General features: G+C 39.3%; 1 protein-coding gene across 5 annotated transcripts in view; it reads left to right on the top strand.

Moving 5' to 3' along the window:
• Window positions 1-26506, top strand: part of tbc1d1 (TBC1 (tre-2/USP6, BUB2, cdc16) domain family, member 1) — a 72066-nt gene that overhangs the window by 40648 nt on the left and 4912 nt on the right. For 3 of the 5 annotated variants that reach the window (XM_047365502.1, XM_047365504.1, XM_047365507.1), the window contains 12 exons: window positions 170-318; window positions 538-801; window positions 2760-2876; window positions 3039-3152; window positions 3321-3454; window positions 9581-9781; window positions 14019-14180; window positions 18048-18206; window positions 19760-19860; window positions 19979-20122; window positions 21133-21292; window positions 23413-23582. In XM_047365502.1, the coding sequence (XP_047221458.1) occupies window positions 170-318; window positions 538-801; window positions 2760-2876; window positions 3039-3152; window positions 3321-3454; window positions 9581-9781; window positions 14019-14180; window positions 18048-18206; window positions 19760-19860; window positions 19979-20122; window positions 21133-21292; window positions 23413-23582 (1875 nt within the window). The remainder of the gene's footprint in view (window positions 1-169; window positions 319-537; window positions 802-2759; window positions 2877-3038; window positions 3153-3320; window positions 3455-9580; window positions 9782-14018; window positions 14181-18047; window positions 18207-19759; window positions 19861-19978; window positions 20123-21132; window positions 21293-23412; window positions 23583-26506) is intronic. The other 2 variants (XM_047365505.1, XM_047365506.1) reach the window with 2 other exon arrangements.

Raw genomic sequence — 26506 nt, forward strand, 5'->3', positions numbered from 1 at the left:
CGCTCAGGTGATGATTGATCTCATGTGCTGCTTGTTTTCTTTTTTGTGTGTGTTTCTTATACATGAGGGCGTTACCTGATCATACACCTTTGGAGATTCAAACTGATGCACATAGTGCTCGGAACATGTGATTAAAAAGTTATGTTTATAACCTTTAACCTTTTTGTAGGCAAGCAGCAAGGCCAAACCTCAGAGGGAGAACAGTCAGGGATATGAGAGCAGCTCTTCTTCTTGTGCTGTCAGCAGTAGCAGAGGTCAGCGCAGCTTGGAGGACTCTTTAACTCCATCACCTCATCTACGACCCACTAGCCCACTCAGGTAAACACACCTAAAGCCTACAAAGGTTGTATTTGCCATCCGTTCTCTACCTGGTGGTTAGATCTACCATCTTATCTTACGCTTTTACTCGGAGCTCTAGTTGGTTCATTAAGTAAAGGCATCCTCCCCTTTACGTCCAACTACACTTGGTTAATGAACAAAACTTTAGTGTCCATTCTACATATTTCTCCTTGCTGTCTTTCCTTGTCACGTCTTCAGAGGCCACAACTCCACAGGAGACCTGAAGCTCCTTGACTCCTCAGTTCCTCTGTCGTCGTCCTCCTCCTCTTTACCTGGCGATCCCGAGCCGCAGGGCTTCCGTCGACGAGCCAGCACCTTCAGTCATTCCCTCACCCCCTCCTCGGTGCTCGAGGACTCCCCCCTATTTATGTGGACTCACACACCGCAGGATCTGAGTGCAGCTACCAAGCCCAAGCTCGTTCGACACTACTCTGTCAGCACGGACAGCCCTCATCAAAGCAGGTAAGAAGTTTGTTGCTCTATGCAGGCAGCTTTTTTTTTTTTTTTAATGAGTATCAACTTGACTGTGTTTTGTTCGAACAGTATTTTTGTGGGGACACAAACTGTAAATGGATGTTCATTTACGTAGCGAGTCCAGTCGTTCTGTATCTCACAGGAGCAAATCTATGTTTCTGTACATGTTCAACAAGCTTGATGGTAGAGTAGGCATCATAGATGAGATGCACCAATCAGTCAGAGACCTACATTTTATTTTGATCTCCTGAGTGGTGATCGGCTGGCCAAATACAAATCACAATTTTATGATCTCAATTCATTAAATGCATCACAATTCAAAACTCCGAACATGTTTGGATTTTCAAATTAAGATTAGGGACATATGCTTCGATTGAGATAATTTGTTTTGTTGGATTCCAGGCCATTTTTCTTTCGAGAACCTGTAGCACAGTTAATTCTTTTAATTGGTGTAGCCTTCATAACAAAAACTGACAGTATTGGCAGATCAGGCCTCCAAATTCAGACATGTGCATCAGCAAGGCCAGCCTCATAGAGAACCATAGAGGGGTACAACCATGTCAGGTTTTAAAGAAAACAAGAAATCTACTTTAAATATGCAAGTCATGCTTTAAAGGCAGCCATATATCGGTGTGGGCCTGATCAGTGCATCTTTGTTTGTAGGTTGTTGCTTTTCACTGGCCCAATAACTAAGGTTTTATATCCTTTCTTCAGACGTATTACTAATGAAGAGTTGCAGAGCCAGCTGGCTCAGTATGCATCTATCTATCCACTTTGTTTAGTTTATTTGGTTATTTTTGTTGTGGAGATTAAAAGACATTGAAACTTGTTTGGAAATTGATCTGCGTACTGCACCTGTTCTCCAGCATTGGTTTGATTTATCTATGAACTGTGTTAAAATAAACCCAATGAGCTGAGGTTTAACAGCAGCAATATAATTAGGCAAATAAATACTTAATTTGAGTTTTAGGGCAAGCATAACGCAACAGTTTAATTTGTACTGTATTGCACCGACTACGCCAAAACAAATTCCTTGTATGTCCAAAAACGTACTTGGCAATAAAGCTTTTCTGATTCTGATTCTGATTCTGAAACATCTTATCTTTAGGCATCAGCTGCACCTTCTCTTCCCTGAAACTGCTGTAAATCTTTTTCCTTGTTTCTTTTTACCTGAGAAACCTGCCTGGAAGATATAAAGTTGAGTTTCGTCATGCTAACAAAGAAACTACACTCTTCCTTTTACTGAACAGAGTCCCATTTCAACCCTTCTAAGGTGATTCATTCTGTGGTGTAGAGTTAGCTCACTAGCTCACTCAAAAATGTACAAATGTTTCTCAGTTAACACATTTATAACCAGTGTAAAGTCTAGCTCAAAGTCTTCCATATATATATATATATATATATAACATTTAGTATTACTGCATAATAAATTGCAAAAATGGCCTTTTCATATGACATGATGAAAAACATAAATACATTTTGAAAACCTATGTAATATGTATATTTTTTTTGTTAGTATATATCAGGTATTATATTGTTAGTTGCTAATAAGCTTTAAAGGGGAGATATAGTATTTCATAATTGTAAGTTAGCAATCTCGTAATCATGTGAGACAAGTGTTTGTTTGTTTTTTTCATCAAAGTGTCAAAAATGGGCTTCAATCCGAATAAACGCCGAGGGATATGGGAGGATAGGGGTAACCCTATGAAACAGGATTGAGCCTAAATGACTGATTTCTTATTGTTACTTTCAAAGATTTCCTAAATATTGAGCCCTCTGTTTGTTTATGTATTAAAAGTAGTTTGAAACCTCTTCATAATTTCTGCTTTTGATCAAGTTCTACTAATTCTGCTATTAAGTTGCACCTTTTTCTCAGTCTTCATAAAAGGCCCAAAGTCTATGACTCTCTTTTGCTTCGTTCCCTCTTTATATGCACCGATTTTCAGAAATCTCCCAACCGACTCCACCCTTTCTCCTCTTCCTCCCTTTCCTTCATCCCATTCTCCTCTCTTCTTCCATCATCCTTCCTCGCCTTCTGCTGGAGCACGTTTCAATAAGAGAAGGTGAGAGTGTGGTTTTCAGTTTAACTCTGCAGTATCATTTCATTAAACCCGTTTCTTTTTAGACAGTCATTGATTTCAAGCAACATGTCTCTGTGTGATGTGGCTCCATGTTTCCCTTTTCTCATCTGTATTTTGCCTCCTGTTCCATCATCTCCATCTCAGTCCTCTGGGTGGTCTCCGTGCCCGTCTACACTCCTCTTCCTCTGTCCCTAACTTTCTGAAATTTCAATTTCTGGCTCCTGTTCAAGAAAATGATTGTCTTGAGCCAAAAAGCAGGTACACACATACACAGAATCGTCATATCATTGTGGATGTGCCAAGTGTCGTGTGAATCCCTTCTCTCGTATATCTGTTAAATGTGTAAACCATAGTGTTTTGTCCTGTCGTACTTGGTGAGAGCTTATGTTTCCACCTGTAACCACCCTGGTGTGTTTGTACTTTCAGGGACGTAGCAGCTCTCTCTACACCGAGAGCAGCATGTGTAGCTGGGGAAAGTCCACTGCGAAGCCATCGGTATTCATGGAGGCAGCAGATCTTCCTGCGGGTTGCTACACCTCAGAAAGGCACAGACACAAGTGGTACAAACACACAATACTTTATAAATTACGTTATTTTGTTTCTCTTACTGTACAAGTTTTAAAGTCAATTAGTTTTTATTGTGAAACTGTAGAAGCAAGAAGAAGCACATGTAGACTGCAGTGACAAAACTTTCCCACTCTGTGTCGCTGTTTTGTTTAAGCTGATCAGGAGAATAATTCAAATTAATGAAAGTTTTTTATATTTTGGTTAAGTTTCTTCTCCCCAGGTAAAAGCTGAAGCCTTTTATGTTGGACTCTTCATATATCTTTTCTATTACCAAAAATCTTCCTTGAGATATGAAATACGTTGGTAATATTTTGTACATTAATGTAATTCATGCCTTCCTGGGTCCGTTTGTATCTTCACTCAGCCCCGCTTTCATTTTGTACCTATAAAGGAAAAGCATTCTTGTACTTAACCATTGCTTACCAGTTTATTGTTCCTTGGATTGTAACGTTTGAAATATAATTGATAAATTATCACAGAAAATGTTGAATTACATTTCTGAAAGCATTTGTGGTACATCCCATTTCCATTTTGGTTCTGATCCCTGTTTGGACCAGTCCGCTATAATTAGTTATAACATATTAGGACCCTTGATGGTACCCAAATAATGATTTCCTGCAGGTAGATCCCACTTACTGGTGTCTCATGTCTTTTTTTTTTTTTTAAATCATCCGTTAATGAAACGGGTATGAATCGTCCCCTCGAAACTTTTCTCTTTACAAAACAACCAAAAACAACTTTTTTTTAATGTTAGTTTTAACAAAAATTAATCAGTGTAACTATTCACTGTATACTATTTCACTGTATACAGTCAGAACCTCACAGACATGGCTTTAAAACATAATGCGTATCTATTAGCAACCAGGCTACTTTAGCCTTTATAAGTAGTGCAATTTTAGTGCTAAATATAATTTAATAGCTGCATTTCACACTCTTTCTAAATATATTCATGATTGATTTTACTATTAAACCCACAGTTGAAAAAAATAGGTCAGCCAGTTAAAAATAACGATCCCAACCAGTTTTTGTTTATTTTCAGGTTAGCAAACATCAATTAGTCTTTCTAGTTACCAAGATAAAATAAACATTTTTTACTACCCCGATCGGGATAAATTATTCTGTAATTGCCATTTTCTAATATACAATTCATAAAATACCCTGGTTTTTACTATTTTGGCTTATCCTGCAGTACTTCTGTAAAGGACTATATAGATTTTGGCCAGTTCAAATGCCATTAGGGAAATTACAGGGAACATTAATCAGGCTCATATTCTGAATTAGATTGTGAATAAATCCAGCGCATTTTATAACAAAGCTCTTCTTAAAGTGGATAAACTTGATTCTAACCAGCAGCTTACACTTAATGTCTAAAAGATTTAAATGAATTATGGGATTAACATGAAACCCTGCAGGGCGCGCATGTGCAAGTTTAAAATCCTATATAATATAATCTTACATCAGATTATATATCTTTCATCATATTTAAGTTTTGTGGCACTAAGGGTTAGAATTGACAGCGTACGTTAAAAGTTTTTGTTTGCAATCAGGCGAAATACTTGGACAGCATATCGTTAAAGTACCCTGGGGCTTGACAGCACATCCAAATGTTCTGTTTGACTGAAAAATGCAAGAAATAAGATAAGTGTCTTAAAGACAGAACTGCTGATATGACCTCCGACAGCTTTAAAGCATAAATCACCTGTCACTGTATTTGTATACAATTAGATGTGTGCAAGTCAGCCTTGCAGTGTGGAGACACTAAGCGGGTGTCCTTTTCCTTGCTTGCTTATTATTAAACTCTGTGTTTTGATTATTATAGATACAGATTGAACATGGATAAAAACATTTTGCCAGCTCAGCTGGTTGACAGGGTTCCTGTACAGTCTGGAAAAGTGGAGTTTTGAACAGAAGTATGGAAAAAATAAATCTCTCTGTGAAAAAATTTTTGAATTTCAAGACTTTATTCCTTATTTCATTTTGTAAAAGATAAAAATCAATCTGAATTTCATGAAAAAGTAACGGCTTTTCACAGCTTTTTTTTTTTTTTTTACATCCAGACCCACTTAGACCAGTGTTGATTAGATGTTCTTAAACTGACCGATGTTGTCAGTCAGGGGATATGTTCGAGCAGTTTGAACTCACACCTTGCCATAAATGTAGATTTTATAACAAAAGTAGCATGTTACAACACACTCTTTTTTTTTTTTTTTTTTCTTTAGCCAATGCCAAAAGGTTTGGTGTTAATCTTTTCACATTAGCTTTGTGTTTACCAAACAATCACTAAGACACAAGCATCCAAGTTATAAAAACAAGAAGGGTGAGATTGTGTACATTCTGGTGGAGCCAGGACTGTCTGAGGTCACGTTTTCTTGATTTTTTGCTCTTTGGTCTTGCTTGAGAGCAGGTTCAGTAGTATTGTGGCCTATACACTTTTGCAGCTTTTATCATAGCACAGTATCAGGAGCCTAATAAAGCACTGGTGCATAGATCTAGGTGCTGTGTTTCTATTGATCCTCATGGAAGCTGGTACATCATTTCCATTCATAAGCAGACGCTATGTAAACTCTTTTTGGAGACAGAGATGCTTTCAGACCGGCTGCTACTGTCACCAGTATTGTTGCATTCTTCGACACAAACTCCTGGACTAGGTTTACGTTTTAAACAACTACAGATACAATTAGATGTATTCATTTGGTAAAAGCTCTTCCTGAGTTAGCACCTGTTTTACTGGTAGTAGATCACTGATAAACACTCAACATTTCAACATCAGCATGTTCTCTCATAGACGAAAAGATCAATAGGATAAAACAGCAGCAACGGCAACTTTCCTATAAAATATTTAACCTTCCTGTTTTCTGTTTTAAGTCTGCTTTAAGTCTCTCTTGTGGTTCCAACCAGATGATCGCCCATCAAAGCCGATCAAGCTAAAAAACATTTTCTTGGTGCACCTCTGATAGTAACAACCTGAAACTATCTCTAAGTTGTTGAAAAACAGATGCAATGACATGGACTAGGCCATTATAATGGAAACACTGAATATCTAAGCAGGTCTAAGACAGGAAAATAGTAATATTAACATTAATTTATGACATTCATATTGTAGAGCAGGGGTTCCCAAACCTTTCCATACCATGGCCCCCCAAACAGCATTAGCTTCTGGGCGGGAACCCCCTTTTGCAAAACCCACGGAAACATCAGCTTTTTATAATGTCTTTTATTAACTATTCAGCTATCACTACATTTATTTAATGTAAGAATATTATTAAAATATGTTAACACAATTATAATCTCACTGAATAACATTCAACAAATTGCTGAGACTAAGAACAGTTTTTTTTATCATTATCTCCAACCTTTCTGAGGCGCCCCCTGGTGGCCCGCACTTTGAAAACCACTGCTCTAGAGGACTATTATTTTGTGCAATGCTGCCACCTTGAGGTAGCAACACATAACAGCCAGGTGAGGACTCAAGTCATATTAGCCTTATCTGCTGTGCTAATTCGAATACTTTGACAGCTAATAAAATATTTAAAAGTCCATAAATGGCCTCTTGAAATGAGACTGCGTTGGCTGCTTCACCTTGTCCCCATAATTAGTTGAAACCTTCAGGAAAGTGTCTATAAAACATTACTTCAAATGTTCACCTCTAATATAAATTTTTAAGGAAAAATGTTATTGATCACGAGTACCACTATTTGGTGCAGTGCCTTGATGTTACCACTGGGGGACATGAGCATTTTCAATTTCTACACATTTTACATTAGGTTACAGATACAAATCTTTCTTTATGGTAAAATTATCACCTTCTCTAATGCAGCCTCAACAACATGTTTACCTGTAGGAAGATTGGGGTTCTCTATACATTCAGGCTAACTTAAAGCGTCCCCTCTCATGTCCTCACCACCTACCATGCAGCTTTTGTTGGCAGCTTTATTTAATAAATGCATTGTTGAACGTGGGACTGTTGTGTCCTCTTCATCTACCATCCCACTGAATATGGTGTTCATTAGGGACTAGGGAGAGTGCGCCTGTTTTTTTTTTTTTCATCACCACCAATTTTTGAGCCAGCTGCCGTCAAGTGAAGGAAAAACAGAGATTTTAGCAGGTCACCGGCTGAATGCAGCGTTAACGTTTTGCTTGAGTTGGGTGTGTTTTTGTGTGCCCTTGCACACATGAGCTCATGGGTGTGTCTGCAGAGTGTGTTGGCAGGGGATGGTGGTACTTCAAGGTCATGTTGACAGTCCACACACAGACTGCGCCAGAGGAAAGCACCAGTCTTGTTGACCCACTTTGTATGTTTTGTGTGTGTTTAACAAAATTCTGGCAAAGGTGTTTGCCCAGGAAATGGCCTCTGTGCCACTTTGCAGAAATGAATGGGTGTGAGACTTTTTGTGTTTATATTCAGGCATGTACAGTGCTTCAGCAATAAAAAGTAAATTATTATGAGAAGAAAAATACAACTCTTAATATAGACAACCCTGAAGGAATAAAGGGTTACGTTTTCTTTTTTCACATTTCACTCCTCAGAGAGGTTCTGTTGCAATAGTGTAGCTGTCTGTGTTTATCTAACAAATGCATAGCTCAGTATCTCTCAAGGGATCTCAGTGGCTTTCATCTAAATGTGTGTGTTCATGTGTGTCACCCTCGAGTCAGTCTGCGCTTTCCATTTACCTGCAGAGCTGTAATTCTTTATAGTGACTGCTGGTTTCAGCATGTCTGAGAAACACTGACTCAGACATACAAGTAATTGCACATAAATTGTAAACCTGGCACAAAGTACACAGTTGTAGTGATGTGTGTCTATTTATGCCTTGGCATCAAGTGCAGTATGAAGGTTTCTCTGCTTTTTATTTTATTTTTTTTAAAGCTGTCTTGCATTTTAGTTATTTCCTTAGAAGAAAAGATCAGTATCAGATCTGCATATCTGCCAGGTACTGGGAAATATGTGAGTGCGTGTGTTTGCCAAGCTGATCAAACTGTTAGGATTTTCCTAAGAACTAAAACCAGAAGCAAGCTCTGTGTAGCTGGTATGTCCCTCTTCTAAACAACAAGGGCATTTTGAGGGCTGGGATCCACCCTGGAATTGGAGTTTGAGCCACACATAAACTTTTAAAATTTCCCTGCGTCTTGTTAATTATTTATTTGCTCTGGATTTTGCTCCGTACTGTTGTCAGATGCATAACAGTTTGTTTAATTAATTTTTTCACCCTTTGTAATTATTCTGTGATTTTAAACATTTCTCACCAGAACCAGTTTTTCTTTGCTCCCAACAAATAGATTTCCTAATAACATATATATACACCCCCCTTGATAGTGACTGCTCAGGTGTATGGTGGGCCAAAAGGGCCAAATAAGTAAATACATTTATCATGTAATAAAGAAATTTACTGTAAATTATCCTATGACATAATATATGATAACATTAAATAATCAAATGTCATTTAAAAAATGCATTCGTTTAAAAATGCATATAATTATTTCAGTCTATTTTTTGTAAATAAATATTGAGTATAACAATTACATGTATTTTTAGGGGGTCGCCAGTCTCTGGCATTTATATTTTGGGGATCACAGGCTGAAATGTTTGAGAGCCCCTGCTTTAGAGGACAGGTCTAAAACACAAACAGGAGGCTCAATAAATGGATAAAAATGCACAGTCAAATAATCAGCTATGTATTTTTCAATTTCCATAAAATTTCAGTGACTTCTGTTTTTTCTTCAGCTATCAATTCCTCTCTCAATTTTAGTGTTGTGAAGTTTGCAGCTATAAAATCTACATGGATTCATTTTTGCAGCACATCCAGTCAAACAGTGCAAAGTTTCACAAATTAAAGAGCTTTTTAAACAACAAAAAGATGATTTCTTCCAACATCAAGTCATGTATACCACTGCATCCTAGCACAGCAGATAAAAACAGTATATTCACTTCATAAGCATAATCCAAGCAGTTTCTGCCCATGAAAGTTACCAGACTTCTTGGATATTTGCCTTACACTGCATTTGTTGGATGATTTAAGCTGTATAATGATTGTAGCAACAGGGTCATCACAAATGAAGATCAAACATGATTTTAGATTGAAATCTATAACTTTGTTGTGATATTTTGTTTTCCATTTCAGAGCGGGTGGATCCCTGTCTAGAAGGGGGTCTGATATGTGCGGGCCAGGTGTCGGCCGTAGGAAGTGGAGACTCTGCGATGAGAGCTGTGCCAGAGGAGGGGACGAAGAGGAGCAAAGAGGAGCTGAGGGAGCTGTGGAGGAAGGCCATCCTGCAGCAGATCCTGCTGCAGCGAATGGAGAGTGAGAACCAGAAACTGCAAGGTGTGATGCAAGAATAGACAAGTTAAATGTAACCTTGCAGGTATTGTGTGCATTAAAATGTCACTACTTAGTGTAACTAATGTCCTGAAGTCATTTGCAGTCCCATGCAATCCATTGACACAAAAGACCGCAAGGGATTTTAAAACACCACAAAATATCAGGATCAGTTTTTCAAAGTTTGACAACAAAGAAAAATCAGATTGCAACGTTTAGGCCAGAATGTACAGTATTGTGCAAATGTTTTAGGCAGGTGTGAAAAAAAGAAGACTGTTTATTTTTAATCAATTTGCAAAATGCTAAGTGAGCGAGTCCAACAATACAGCCAAAGTCATTAAGAACTATCTTCAGCGTAAAGAAGAACAAGACTTGCTGGAAGTGATGGTATGGACCCACAGAGCCCTGATCTCAACATCATGGAGTGTGTCTGGGATGACATGAAGAGACAGAAGGATGTGAGGAAGCCTTCATCCACAGAAGATCTGTGGTTAGTTCTCCAAGATGTTTGGAACAACCTACCAGCCGAGATCCTTCAAAAACTGTGTGCAAGTTTACCTAGAAGAACTGATGGTGTTTTGAAGGCAAAGGGTGGTCGTTTTTGTGAATCTCCATGAATTTTTTAGCTTTTGAAATTTTTCTATTTTCTTTAGACATGATCTCAAAGTGACTGGAGACACACAATGCTCCATCCTCAACAACTACATGAAAGGTCGGTGTGGTCACAACAATTATTGATTTGATTTAAACTTCTCTTTTGTTCATTCACTGCATTTTGTTGATTGATGAAAATAAACAATTAACGCTTTTGAAAGCATTCTTTGTTTACAGCAATGTTTCTCACCTGCCTAAAACGTTTGCACAGTGCTGTATTTGAACATATAAACTAGTACTCTTTATGACAACGTAGCTACTATGTTAGCCAAATGGCAAAACGAGTCATTCTTTGACATGCTGCCAGACTGTCAGTGAGTCTCTGGATGAGGACCCACCTTCTCTTGTTTAAAAACCAACTCCACCACAAATTAATTGGTATGTCCTGTTGTTTGTGACAGTGCATGTGTTTACTGGGAGGTAAGATTTTAGGGTGTGTCCGGTGCTCCACCTGTTTGATGACCCAGTTGGCACGAAGCTGCACTTCAAGTAGCTGTTTGTCACTGTCATAACTACCTGTCTTACTTGTAAACCCTTAATTAATACACACTCATCGCACAGATAAAAATGATCGCCTCCACAGTCGTTTGGCTTCAGAGATATTTGTGGGTCATTAAACAAAACAATCTCGTAATGAGTCTCTCTAAGATAAAAGGATTTTCTGCAGTCATACACTGCTCGCCCATGTTTGCATTTTTAGCATATTGATTCTTTCCGGCGTGGTCCTAGTTTCTTTTATTTTGGACGTCCACCTATATGTCCTATTTCTGCCTGTTTGTCTGTGTGCAGCTCAGTTCGTCTCTCCAAGCGCCGCCTGGTTTTTGGGTCAGCTATGAAAGAGTGTGTGCGTTTCTCCGTCATTATGTGTGGATCTTTGTCAGCTTCTGGGTGGGGTATCCTGTCCTATTTTGCGTTGTCAAAGGCGGAGTGTTCCGGCAGCAGAGAAAGGGAGAGAGGTCAGGAGAGACTGGAAGGTGGAGAAACTGCTCGCCAGCTGGGCTGCTGCCAAGGAGCGAGTCTTGGTGGACTTGATTCTGCTTGCTCCAGGCAGACAGCCTCTTTCCGTGTGGTCCATTTTCCTTCCCAGGTCGTCCTATCATTACATATTTATCTGTGACTGCTGTTGTTTCACCATACAACCAGGGTTCCTTCGCAGCTTTGAGAAGTATGGAATTTGAGGTATTTTCCAGGTCTGGAAAAGCCTGGAAAAAGGCATTCCATACACGAGGCTATTTGTTCTTGAAGCAGTCATTTGGGGTACGATTCCTTGAGGCCTTTACTTAATGTCTTCCTGCTTATTTCTCTGCCCATATCCCCTCTGATTACTGTCAGTTTAGGCCTCGTGAAACCTTAATAAATAAGGCCAAAAACGGACTGAGATTCCTGCCAACTGGAGTCTAAAGAATTAAGAAATTTGGACATAGAAAATGTGAAGGAACTCAATTAAAAACAAAACTTTCTGTTGATATTAATCCATATTTTATTATACTTGGTATGTATTTTTTGGTGACTTGTGTGGAAAGCAGCCTACTAAAGTGGCTGTGGTGTAACTTCATTGCCTATGGATATGTTTTTGCTAGTTTAGTGAATAATGCCATAATACCTTTTATTTCCTGGAAGGTATTAGCACAGATCATAATGCAACGCGCTCCACCATCTCTGTCCCGTCCCAAAGTGGTGTCATCCCTCCCCGGATCTCCGACCCAATCACAGCTGGTCACTGGGTGTACTCTGCACATGCCTAAAGGGGGAAGAAGGGGGAGCACGACTCATGATCGAGACAGCGTGGGATTGCATGAGTAAGAAGAGCGGAGCAGTAAAAAACAGAAGCAAAGATGAATTGAAGAGACTAGGGAGGCAGAGAGGAAGGGTGCGGTCAGAAAAGAGAGGAACAGCAGAGGGGTGTTGGGTGTTTCCTCACTTTCTTTGATCGGGGCTGTAAAAATGTGAACAGAAATTTGAGTTTTGTGTGTTTTTGTTTTGTTCTGACTCTTCTGGGCTTGGTTATACCATGCAAAACGATTTCACTCAGCAGGAAGATGTTATAGCCATATAACTCTTTGTGACTAATACTCAATAAGATACAGCATTTAAATTGTACTTTTTCTTGCTTGTTGGAGATTACAAATATCCAAAGTAAAGTATTAGTGGATGTAGCTTTTGCAAAGAAATTAATTCAGATGGCTATTTAATCCTGTTCATGAGTAGGAATGCATGAAATTAACCTTCTAGTCATGAAGATGTGGTGCATATAAACTTTGGAGCCAACCTCTAGAGCTCTCTATTATATTACAGTGTTATTCTAATGCAAATAAAGTTATTTCAGCGTATGGTGCAACACGTCTTTGCTGCAGAAATGGAACTTATGATAAGGTCCAACTTTACAATCCAGACTGGTTCCTGTGTTATACAATCTGCCATCAGTAATTTAAATGATGATGGAGCATAACAGGGCAGCAGTCTCGCCACTTCATCCCCACCAGTCCACCAGTGAATGACACCACTAAACTATGGCGGGCTGAGAGAAAGACGTTTATCTCTTAAAGAAACACATCCACTAACTGTCAGAGACCCTTTTCCTTATTTAGATCAGGGTGACCTGTCATTGTGATTACTGAGATAATGGCTGAGAATGGATTCTAGTATAAGCTCTGGCTTGAGATGGTGGGAGAACTCTGAGCCTGTTTTGCCATTAGGGAAAGTGTAAGTGCTGTAAAGCCAATGAGAGATGAGGTCAGAATAGAATTAATAAAATGGGTAAAGTAAAACAAGATATGCACCAGATCTCAAGAAAAGATGAGAGAAGGTAGCAGTGATCAAACTCCAAAAAACAGTGTTTTTTCCCTTTACAAATTTCTTCTTTTTGCTTTTTTTTGTCGTACTTAAATGTTTCAGATCAAACAGATTTTATCATTAGACAAAGATAACCTGAGTGAGCCACTGTTCAACTTAAAGCCACGTCTCGGTGTACAAGAAGAACGTCAAACTCAACATATCATATAGAAAATGATTTATTCTTCACCTCATAATTTAGTTTTGCTTATAACCCATTCAAACCTATTCTAATAATACAAAATATTCCCAATTTTTATATTTTGCTTTGAGTTGATCATATGATGTATGAGCAACTAAATCTAAATGGACAGTTATTTATTGGTACTGGGGGTTAAAAGAAAAGAGCTGTGGATTTTAACCGTTTGAACTATTTTTGATGGATTTATTTTTCAAAATAGGGTAAAATGGATTTACTGAGGCTATTAACCAATGGAACCATAGTTTTAGTCAGGTTACATGATTTGTTTATGGGGACTTATTGATATAATGTCTCTCGTTTCTTATTTAGATTAAAACAACATTGAACCGGGTGTTATAAAATTAATCTGGCATTAATAATAGCAGATCAGAGTTCAAATTATCCAAATTATACTGAAAACATTGATAGAAATTATATTTGCCAGATCAACTGTAACTCAGCTGGCAAATGCAGACTCCTCTAATCAAATGATAATGTGATAACGGACTGCTGTGCCATTGATAGGTTTGTAGTTTTCACCTTCCTTAAGTGTGTCGTCTTTGTGTTTCACCACAGCCTCAGAGAGCGATCTGCAGAACAAGCGCCTGAAGCTGGACTATGAGGAAATCACTCCATGTCTAAAGGAGGTCACTGTGGTGTGGGAGAAACTCCTGAGTACACCTGGCAGAACAAAAGTCAAGTTTGACACAGATACTATACATGCTGCAGTTGCACAAGGTATTCATTGGCTTCCTCAGATAGACGCATACTGCAGGGTTTCATGGGACTGTTTGTTCAACTCGAAATCGGCAAGCGTTTGCAAATATTGTCCTAGAAGTGATGTAAAGTGAATGTTCTGATTAAGTTTCTTTTCTCCTCGAAACTCATCTGAGTCACTTTAGATTGAGAACTTCAGTGCAGTGTTTGCAGTTTTCTACATACCAGTACAAGGCAAAGTTTTAGATAATTATTTATGTGTATGGTTCAAACCTCAGCTCTGTAAAGACTGGTATGGCTGCATTTTAGCAACTTTTCTTTTAACTATCAAAATGGTAAACAGTTTTTTTTTTCTTAACCGACAAAAATAACCCCACTAACTATATCATTAAAATTGTAAATATCTTCAATTTACATTTTGTATTGTATGTCTTGCTATATAGATGTCAGGTTAGGGATGAAGACAGTGAGACAGTGGTGAGGTGTGCATTAGGAGGAGGAATGATGGTCAACAAAAGTAAGCCAGAATACACAAGATACTGGAAGGAGTAAAAGTAACAAAGGTGGTCCCAGTACTTCAGGTCAGCGATCCACAACAGAGAAGAACATGAGAGTACCTGCCCATTTGAAATGGATGGAGGAGAGTATAGGAAGTGATGTGTGACAAAATGCTATAGCAGCAACGTTGAATATTGGGAAAGTCTATATGATAGTAGTAAATACTGCTATGATGATCTGGAGACAGTGGCACTGTCTAAAGGTCAAGAGGCCGACCTAGAGGTGGCGAAGAAGAGATTTTTATTGTGAGTAACCAGGGTGGACAGTGATAGAAGATAGCAGATCAGAAGAACATTTAACAGCACCACCTCAGTCTGGCTTTCTGGCTATTTCTCTACAACATCAAACATTAGCTGTCCCTCTGATGTACTCATTCCTGATCCTATCCATCTTCGTCACTCCCAGAGAGACCCTCAACATCTTCATCTCTGCCTACTGTCTCCTCCTCAGTGTCACTGTTTCTAAACCATGCAACATTGCTGGCCTCACCACTGTCTTGTTCACCTTTCCTTTCATTCTTTCTGATGGTGTTTTATCACACAACACACCTGACACTTTTCTCCACCTGCTTGGATACATTTCTTCCCCTCTTTTCCACACTCACTGTTACTCTGGACTTTTGACCCTAGGAACCTAAAATCCTCCACCTTCTTTATCTCTGTTCCCTATAACCTCCCGGCTCCCCTTGGGTCCATCTCATTCACACTCATGTATCTGTCTTGCTATGACTAACCATCATTTCTCTCCTTTCCAGGGCAAACATTCCTGCTCTCACCACAGATCACCAGACTTCCTCATACAAACGACAGCTCTTCTATCGACACCCTGTCATATGCTTTCTCTAGACCTACATAACAACCATGCAGCTCCCTCTATCTCAAAGCAAATATTGCATCTGTAGTACTTTTTCTTGCAATGAAACCATACTGCTGCTCACAGATGTTCACTTCTGACCTCAGCATAGCTTCCACTACTCTTTCCCATAACTTCATTATGACTATGATTCAGTATGACTCGTCAACTTTATTCCTGTGTAATTGCCACAACTCTGCACATCTCCCTTGTTCTTGAAAGTTGGTACCAGCACACTTCTGCTCCATTCCTCAGGTATCTTCTCCGTCGCTAAGATCTCATTGTCAAAAACTCCAAAACTACTGTTCTCTCTCCTAGCCACTTCCATACTTCCACAGATATATTGTCAGGACCATCTGCCTTTCCGCATCCTTTTCAATGTCTTCCTTACTTACTGATTTTTGCTGATTCCTGATCCGAAATGGTTGCTTCTGCTCCTAGTTTTCTTTCATTTTCCTCATTCATCAATTCTTTATAGTAGCCCTTCCATCTTCCTATAACACTTGTTAGTACATTTCCATCCATCTCGATCCTTGATTAACCTATCCTCCTGAACGCCGTTCCCATCTCTGTCTCTCTGCCTCGCCAGCCTGCATAAATTCTTCTCTCTCTCCTTACTGTCTAACCTATGATACAAGTCAGTGTATGCCCTTTGTTTGGCATTAGCTACCTCTACCTTCATCTTACACAGCATCTCCCTGTACTCCTGGACTTCTTTTCAGTCCTCAGTGGCCCACTTCTTCTCAGCCGATCTCTTTCTCTGTATACACTCCTGTACTCCCTCATTCCCTCACCAAGTCTCCTCATCAACTTTCCTTCCAGAAGACATGCCAAACACTCTCCTACCTGTCTCCCTGATCACTTTAACTTTTGTTTTCCGGTCATCTGGACCTCCTAGTCTCAACTCCTCCCTAAAAGCCAAACAACTGTCTTCCTTTTTCAGCTTCTGCCACTTGTCATCTGCTCTGCCTTTGTCCTCTTCATTTTCCTCACCATCAATCATCATAACCCCCACCTCCTGTGCTGTCTGGCCACACTCTCAGCTACCACTATCTTGCAGTCATTGAGCTCCTTCAGATTACATCTTCTTAACAAGATGTAATCCACCTGCTCCTACCTCCAGTCTTTTAAGTCCCCTTGTGTTCCTGCCTCTTCTGGAAGAAAGTATTTACTGCAGCCATTTCCATCCTTTATGCAACGTCTGCCACCATCTGCTTTTTTGAATTCCTGTTCTGGATACCAAACCTGCCCATCACTTCCTCATCACCTCTGTTCCCTGCTTCAGCTCGATTGCATCAATCACACTCTCTCACCTCTGTGGATTTTCTGTATCACTTCATCAAAATAACTTAATCATTTCTTCTTCTCATCTAACTCACATCCTACCTGTGGGGCACAACCACAAACAACATTGAACATTACACCTTAAATCTCTAGCTTCAGACTCATCACCCTACCTGACACTCTCTTCAGCTCCAGAACATTCCTGACAAACTCCTCCATCAAGATAATTCCTAGACCATTTCTCTTTCTATCCACACTACGGTAGAACAGCTTGAACCCTGGTCCAAGCATGTAGCCTTGCTACCTTTCCACCTGGTCTCCTGAACACACAGTATGTCCACCTTCCTCCAACTCTCTAGCTTTTCCTGTCATAATCCCACCATTCAAAGTCCTTAATCTCAGTCCTAGACTCTTGCCTATGGACATGGCTTCCTCCTCTTCTTCCTCCTCTTTGTTGATCAGCACTTTGTTGATAAGCCCAATTTCCACCGGTACCTTGTTGGTCACCAGCACCAATGGCGGTAGTTGATACCCCTGGCCTCGACCGGTCCAGTATAGACATCATGTTCTTGACTTGCTTGGTAAATGTGGCAAACCTGATGCATTAATCTGGGCTTGGGACTGACACAAACATAACAAAGGACACTGTGTTCCCTTTGACACTGCATTCACAGACAAGGTGTCACAGCTTGTGTTAAATTGCGAAAACCACAGTTGCTCAGCAAGTCAAGCTTTAGAAGCTAAATAAACCCCCCCTGTGTTTACAGTAAAATCTACTTATTTTTCTATTTGTTTTACCCCTATTGGGTCTTCGATAGTCGGTGCTCTCTGTTTTGTCCGTGGTGCGAAATCATCATACTCTGCAGACATTAGGATGGTTATCCCCTGAGCCCTTGACATTAAACAAACCTAATCAGGGAACTTAAACTCATGCAAGCAGCTGCAGAGTAAGAGCCTCAAGAAGAAATACAATGATTACCAGCACAACATCTACCAAGTAATTTGATACAAAAGTCTCAAAACCTTTTTCCTTTGGGTTTTACCCAGAAACACCAAAACTTAATATCTCATATTAGTTATGTAAATTCAGCACATTTTACATTCTGATGTCAAATCTTGGTTTGATTTTTCATTTTATTTTTCAGGCACATTTGTCCCTAATCTTGGTGTCATTCGTCTGTCTCTTCCACTCAGGCGTCCCGAGGCAGCACCGAGGGGAGATCTGGAAGTTCCTCTCTGAGCAGTACCTGCTCCAGCAGACGGTTCCTTCTCGCCCCCCCTCCAATCCCACTCCATACAAAGAGCTGCTGAAGCAACTCACCTCGCAGCAGCATGCCATCCTCATAGACCTAGGTAACACACCCACACAGGCCCATCTTTACAAACTTGCGTGTTTCCAAAACTGTATTTATCTTTTTGTTTTTACAGGTCTGCAGGTCTTAAAATGTCTTTTAAATCCTGCATTTAACTCTCTTAAAAGAGCAGTTTTACTGATGTAGACAAGAATTCATCTTTCAGTTTTTTAGAATTGCTCCATAAATCTTGGGGGTGGAAATGACAAAAGACTTTGATCATGGAGCACCATTGATTATAAACCTGTCAAGAGAATCCGACACCTCTTTCTGCATGTGCAATTTCGAAGTGTGTGGCAATAACGATAAACAGAAGATGAGCAAAAATTCAAGGTCTGTAAACACTTTAGCAAGGCTTTGTATGCATTTCCTCCTGTTTTGTGTTTATCAAAAGATTTGATGTGTACAGTGCAGAAAGTGTTGGCAACTTAACAGCAACACTGCATCTAACACCTACCACCCAAAAACCCACAAATGCGTGTGGAGTACCTACACCCCACCCATATAACACCCACATGCTTATATATGTACCTTGTCAACCCATGTTGGGTTTAACCTCCTGCGTTGTTTTTTAACCCCGTGTCAATCATCTGGCTCAGCATCAGATAGGACGGTGATAAATGAGTGAGGTGCTTTACTGACACGGCTTATTAAAAAGGTGTGATGCTTTGCATATTGTTTATGGTATGGAGGATGCAGGGAGATTTATCAGTTGAAGCGCTTGACAATTTGAGCACGCCAGCACCTCAGATGCAGGCGCGCTTTTCTTTGGGCTGGGCGCGGAGTCGTGGTGTTATGTTCACAAATGTAAAGCCCTCTGAGCGCATTCCTCACATTCAGACTCACAAGGTCTTCAATGTCTTCTTCACACGCAACAAGTTTAGGTCCTCAATCTTAAAGTAGACGTACCTTCGAATTTTGTCTTTTTACATAAGTCCTGGTTGTTTTGAACAGCTTTTTTTCTCCTTAATAAAATCATAACTTGAAAGCTGCTTTTCGAATTTACCTGGGTGATATTTATCTCATAATAAAACTTGTTTGAACTGAAAGATTTAACTGTGACAGAAAAGGAAATCCATAAGGGTGCAAATGCTCTTTCACGTATCTGCTCTGTTACTGAGCCTGTGGTGCCTGTCATGGTCTCCTGGTTAAAACAGTGTTACATTAATCATAGTGTGAGATGGCGCTCGTTCAGTTTCAGCTTGTTTTTAGCGGCTGCTGTATTCTGAAACAGCCTTATTTGTCTTGTAAGGTAGGAAAAAGTATAGTAGCCTTCTTTCAGCCTGCTGAAGGTCAGTGTTCAGCAACAGGTAGGGGAGTAGTCAAGCTACTTTGCTCTATACTGTGAAAAGTTCTGGTTCCTCTGGTACTTTCTCTGGCATCTGGTATGAAGGTAAATGTTGGTGGTTTTGAAACGGTGACTTTTTAAAATCTTTGTACACCTTGATACCAGTGACTGGCCCATGTCCAGTATTCTCAATTTTTAACTAGTTAAAACACTCTTATTAGTTCTAATTGTGGTAAATAAGATCTTAATGTTTTTTTCTTCTCCAGGTCGTACTTTTCCCACTCATCCCTATTTCCAAGCTCAGCTGGGAGCAGGGCAGCTCTCGCTGTTCAATATACTGAAAGCCTACTCACTGCTGGACCCCGAGGTAAGGTTTTTTCAGTTTTCCTGCCAATTTCTCATCTTCCTTGGTGGAACAAACTGAATGTCAACCTTGATTTTTCTTAAAAGTATAAAATGTCTTACCCTGTATTTTGTTACTGTAGGTGGGCTACTGTCAGGGCCTGTCCTTCATCGCTGGAGTGCTGCTTCTACACATGGGGGAGGAGGACGCATTCAATATGCTCAAATTTCTGATGTTTGATGTTGGGCTTCGTAAGCAATACAGACCTGACATGATTATCCTGCAGGTAAGATGCATATCGTTAGCCTTTCCAGAGTCAACCCCTGCATGCCTTTTGTTTTTATATCAAATCATTAGTGTTCAGATCTGTTTTATTTGTTTGTGGATTTGTAAATCATGAGTTGAATAATATCATTCCTGCTTTTGAGGTGAGTGAAAGACTTTTTTCTTAAAGTAAAAAATAAACAGTATGATTGCTGATGGTTAGCTCAGGCAGAGATTCAGTTGGATTGATTCTGGGTAAATGAGCCCTGTTGAGGTTGACTGGAGCGGATTTAGTCGGGGGCGCCGCTCTATTTCTACTGTGTTGTCAAGTCAAATATGGCTTCAGAAAAAAACTAAATAAAGGCTTCAAAAATAAACAGCAAGTCATATAATATATTTCATATTTCATTTTCAAATATCATTTATCAATTTTAAGATATTGTTCTGGTTTGTTGAGATGATGACTATTAATTTCATTACCAGACCTCAGTTTCCTCAGTACTTTCAGTGTTGCTGCGGTCTTCATTCACCAGAACTTTGTCCCTCTCTGTGCACCTTGCAGTAAGTTAAGTTGTGCCAGAAAGCTTTGGATGTTTTCCAGGTTGGCAAAGTGTTTTATATACATTGGGATTAAGTGCAAGAATTAAGTGAAATATTTTTTGTTAAGAAGTATTAAAAACAGTTGTCTATACAACTGAAAGTATCTTTATTACTTAGTCAAATAAGAGTCTACAAAATGACCTTCATTATAATATAATACCTGCAGAGCAATTTGATGAATGATAAATAAATTATAGTGATTCCAAAGAGCATGTGTAAATAAAACATGTTTTCTTCTTGACATTGTATTTGTTATTGGAACTAGATGAAAGGTTAAAAACCCTATATATATACATATATATATATATTTTTTAAAATAATAATACCTAAATATAACATTGTTAGGTTGTAACTATCCACCAATAATTATACATATAAATAAAAGAATAAAAGTGCGACATGCAGTTCCTGTGGCATCTTTTCCTCCATCAGATTCAGATGTACCAGCTGTCTCGGCTGCTTCATGACTACCACAGGGACCTGCACAGCCACCTGGAGCAGCAGGAGATCGGCCCCAGCTTATACGCCACCCCCTGGTTCCTCACTCTGTTCGCATCACACTTTCCCCTTGGCTTTGTGGCCCGTGTCTTCGGTGAGATCTGAGCTTCATGGTTCTTTACTTACAGGTCCAGCACACACTTTAGTGGGTCCTCTTGCTGGGTATAATCAGTGACTTTCTCAGCCAACCCTGCCACATTTACTGAAAGGCAGAAACCGTATCAGAAGGCAGAGACCTTAAATCTAATTTCTCTCTTCAGTTTCCTGTTGGAAGACTTTTATATCACAGAGATGAGCCAAATGTGTAAATAATAGAGATATAATCATACATCCAGGTGATACATCACTTTGGATTTAACAAACATGAAGAGATTTTAGCATTATTTTTGTGAGAAGGAGCGATCGGCATGTTTTTTTTTTTGTTTTTACAAATAAAGGTCTCAGAAATCACAGATTGTTGGGTGCGGCGGTGGCGCAGGGGAAAAACACTCAACCCGTATTCAGAGGCTTCAGTCCTCAACGCAGCCCGTCGTGGGCTTCACTCCCGGCCCCAACAGCCTTTGCTGCATATCTTCCCCCTCTCTCTACCTCTTTCCTGTCAGCTTACTGTCGAAAAAAGGGAGAAACATAAAGGCCACTAGTGCTGCAAAAAACCTAAAAAATAAAGGAAATCACAGATTCTGGAATCTGTAGTTTATTGTAGAAACATTTATTTGAGGTGTGACTCGATGTACTATTTGTTCTTGTGTGATTGTAAAGTGGGCTGCACAGTGGAGCAACTGTTGAACTGTTGCCTTGCAGCAAGAAGGTCCAGTGTTGAAGTCTCAGTGATGGAGGCTGGGGTCTATCTGCATGGAGGTTCTTTGTTCTCCCTGTGCATGTATGGGTTCTTCCAGGGTACTCCTGCTTTGTCTTTCTTTCTCTCTCTCTGCCTGCAACCAGCAAGGATTAGGTTCGTATAGAAAACGTATGGATGGATAATTTTGAAGTGGTCCTTAAGAAAGCACTAAAAATGCACATGTTTTGTGATTTTATGAACTCTCCAAGTGTGTTTAAGAGAATCTCAGTTTAATGCAGCATTATTGTATGAGATTTTGATCAATCGCAGTCCAGACTAAGCAAGAGAACCTGTCAAAGAACTTTTTAGCTTAGCACCAATAGAAAGTTGCAAAGCACATGCTAACAGTAAGCTAGCCGCTGTATCGGTCACTCTGTCACACTTTCATATTTTTTCTATTATGTACCAAAAAAGCTGCCACAAGAATTTCAGCTAGCTCGAATACGAGTCTCAATCATAGACACGGGGCGAGTCTTAAAGCAGATGCAGTGATACACAACTTATAAAAATAGCATAAACTTACATCATCAAAGCCTGTCGCTAACAGGAACTTACCTTGACGATGAAGTCCGTGGACAATTAATATCACAAGATCTCACAAAATAAGCCTTAAGGATGAAGAAAACTTGATGAAATATTACACTAAAACTTTGCAGGATCTTTTCAGTAACTGCATCTTTAAAAGTCAGAATCTACTCGTCCTTTAGATTTGAGCCTCAGAGTGAGTCTATGATGTTTGTCAGTGTCAGTTTTTGTTTTGACATTTAAGGTGACCTTTTATCCTTTGAGTCAATATTTTAACACTCAACGTTTTTATCTCTTTCTTTCAAGGCTCCTCTTTTCTTTCCTTCATTCCATCCTTAACATGTTTTCATGCTTAATTTCTTATATCGGGCTCTGCAACTGAACCAGACTTGCTGTCTCCTTGGGCTCATCTGAGCGGAACGATCGGTGTGTGTTTGTGCATGCTCGAGTGTGAGGGCAACGCGTGTTGGACTCCACACCTCTGCTCCCGTTTATTCTCATCTGTGATCTCATGCACTTCTGCCTAACCCAAAACCGCACCCTGATGTGTTCAGAGACAAAAAACAAAAACACACCCACACCTAACTCTCTGGATTTACTCTAACGTCTATTTATGTTTGCTCTTGCATTTCTTCTATTAACGTCAGCTCATTTAAAAACAAAAAGGCTTTAAGTCGCGTATAAATACAGTAAGCTTCACTGTCACCACCTGTGATTATTTGTTTTTATGCAAATTCTTTCTAAAACGTTTTGAAGTGAGAGTCTTTGCTTTCCCCCATCTCTTTTGTGTTGTACGTCTTCATTTCTCTTTCTTTTTGTCAACTTTTCTCTCTTTGTTTCCTCTTTGTCAGATATGCTGTTCCTCCAGGGCTCAGAGGTCATTTTCAAAGTCGCCTTGAGCCTGCTGGGCAGCCACAAGCCTCTGATCCTGCAGCATGACAACCTGGAGTCCATAGTGGACTTTATAAAGACCACGCTGCCCAACCTGGGCCTGGTGCAGATGGAGAAAACCATCAACCAGGTGGGAAAAAGACACTGACCTGCCTCAGTTTAAAACAAAGCTCTGTCTCATTCACCCGTGAATACATGCAACATTTAAAGTTTGACTTATTTTGCTTCATATTGTTTTGACTCTCACAGGAGTGCCATATAAATTGATACGGACACACCTTAGTAGTATAGTACTAAAGTATGCATAGTATATCACTGCGGTATTTTCCACAAGTCCTGTGAAAAGGCCAAACAAGCAACTTGTTAGGGCAGGTTAATGTCAGCATGGTCATGTCCATGTGTGCAGGTTTTAGCCCACACAGTTCTGCATAAATTTAACCATTCGTCACATCTCTGCAAGTTAAAAATGTTGAAAGTTTGCTTTGACCTGGTAGACACGATCACAGTTAGATGGCGACAGGCAAGAACCGAGGTTGCAACAGCCGGGTCAAGTGCAGATGTATTTACAGAGCCCGTTTAAGACTAACAGGTGGGCCAAGTGATTTACAGTGACTTAAAGACATTAGTTTAACAACAGAGATACAAAGTGAAAGCTGTGTGTAACTGTGGAGTGAAAGGAATGTAGTACCACACATAATCATGATTCAAAGGTCATCTTTAAGATAGACCTGAAGACTACAAACATGGAAGCCTGTTCAAAGTATTTGGAACCAGATTTCAAAGCAGAGGTCAAACTTCAAAAACAATCCTACAAGCATACAAGCTGTAGGTGGCTACGCTGATTCTTTATCTTCATTCCAGCAGCCATGACAATAAAGTGGGATTGGAATTAGATTTTTGAGGACAGTGTTTCCACAAAAGTTAGCAAAAAACTGTAGATTACCTCCTTGTGGAAGGTGTCAATGACTGTTTTCTGGACATCTGTCCAGTCAGTTTTCCCCAAGATTGTGTCTCCTACTAACCCAGACTGAGATACTTGAATTCAACATCTGTCCCCACCCACCAATCCATCCACCAATTCATCCTAAAAAGGACAAACAAATCTAGTTGAGTATAAAACTTTCACATAATAATTATGTAAAAATCCTGTGTAAAAGGTGAATTAATTGTTTTTCTTAATGCACAACTTCACCAGGGTTGCCGACCCATTTTTCCATAGGCTATCTGTAATTTTAACCTTTTATTGGGTTTTAGTTGAAATGTGTATTTTATTTTAACATTAAGAAAATATACATTTACATAGGAGTTATTTAGCACAAATTGGAAGTGCTAGGTGTCATAGTGTAAAGGTCTAATGATAACAGTGAAAAGCATTTATCCTTAGGTTTTACTACGAGCGACTCCTTGTGATTTATTGCTCATCCACCGATGCAAATATTCACCTCCCACACATGGATTTTATTTAGTAGGGTTGTATTTAGCCAAAAACACATATTTGTTGTGTTTTTGTGGAGTTTGCTCAATTCTTAAAGCGAATATATTTTTTGAAAATAGGACAGTGAAAATCACCTGACTTCCAGTGTTGACTCTGATTCACCGTTGATTGTCACCACCGTCGGTTTTCAAGGGATTACGTGCACTGGCAGACGCTGAATTGGCTAACGTCACTTCTCCGTGAAAACACCTACATAGTTTTATTGTGTTTGTTTTTGTGTAATTTAATACACTTAACCTTTTAAACTTGTCCCAGTTACATCTCAGTTCTGAGTGACAGGATCACCTTGGTGTGAGCCGTGCCCGGCCTTTCCAGAGAGCTGCTGTAGGGTGTGTTGTGTTATTTATAGACTACGTCATGCCTCAGTTTTTATAAACCCACAATGTTAAAGATCAGGGGAAGCTGCTGAATGTTTGCAATAACCAACAGCCTCCTTTACACCTTTTTTACAATATTTATCTACAATGCGTAAAGTAGCAGAGCCGGCCCGTTGTCCTGACAAATAAGGGGATGCAGAGGTTTACTTAATAGCTCTTGGGTATGGCAAACTTAACTTGATTTCAGTTTTATCCATGAAATTGCATGATGTAGCAAACTGGTTCCTCAGTGGTAATTTCCCTCCAGAGCCAGTTTTCCATTTGATGTTGCAATTAAGTTCTTAAGTAACTAGGTTTCAACTTCAGCAAAAAAGGGTCACCTGGTGACACAAGCTTTGTGTGATTTACGCAGCTTTTACTTTGGGACATTCTTTCAAGTTAAGAAAGGAAATGTAAAAATTAAATCACATTTTTATGGTCAGTAGTTGTTTGGATTAACCACATAATGACATTTTTAAAAGAAAATGTATTTGTTTCTGTACAGAAAACTGACTGTTCCTCATTTGGCTCCACATAATTCGTTAAATTGGGGGGATGGAAATCAGGTCAAATCTGGACAGGAGAAATAAAATAATATGAGGGTTCAAAGATGCTTCACAGTGGGAACAAAACACCTTTTTTAGGAGGCTGCTTTTTGCCTATTTGCTGCTTTTATCAGCAGAAACTGCATGCATTTTTGAAATTTTTAAACTGATCATTGTTCTTCTGTTTGTTCTTTACAGCCTGTTGTCAGTGAAAGTCTGTTGCCCTCAAACATTTCCTGTAAACGGCTAAATATGAAGAAAACATCCTTACTTGTATAGCTTTGTCCATACTGGCGTGGGCATATAATAAAAAGGTCTTTTTTTCACCTGTTTTTGCACTTCTTATCCACATGTAAAATGTTTTCTCTTATTTGAAAACTGATATTTCTATAACCACTTCCCAAAGTGCAATGTGTTTAAAAACTAGTTTTGTTGGTCTTCATAATTTATTTAACTTTTTCATTAATAATAGAAACTTGGAGCTCTCAGGTCTTGACAATGAGAATTTGAGAAACAAATATGCAACAACTTCCTTTGTTTTTGTTTTTTTCATTGCAGTTAAAATTAATCGCATCAAATTAAATAACTACATTTGATTTGGGAGAAAATCTATACTTAATGATAGATAAGAAATGTGACAGTCAGTGAAAATGAAGAT

Source organism: Girardinichthys multiradiatus, chromosome 5, assembly GCF_021462225.1.
Source record: "Girardinichthys multiradiatus isolate DD_20200921_A chromosome 5, DD_fGirMul_XY1, whole genome shotgun sequence".
NCBI lineage: Eukaryota > Metazoa > Chordata > Actinopteri > Cyprinodontiformes > Goodeidae > Girardinichthys > Girardinichthys multiradiatus.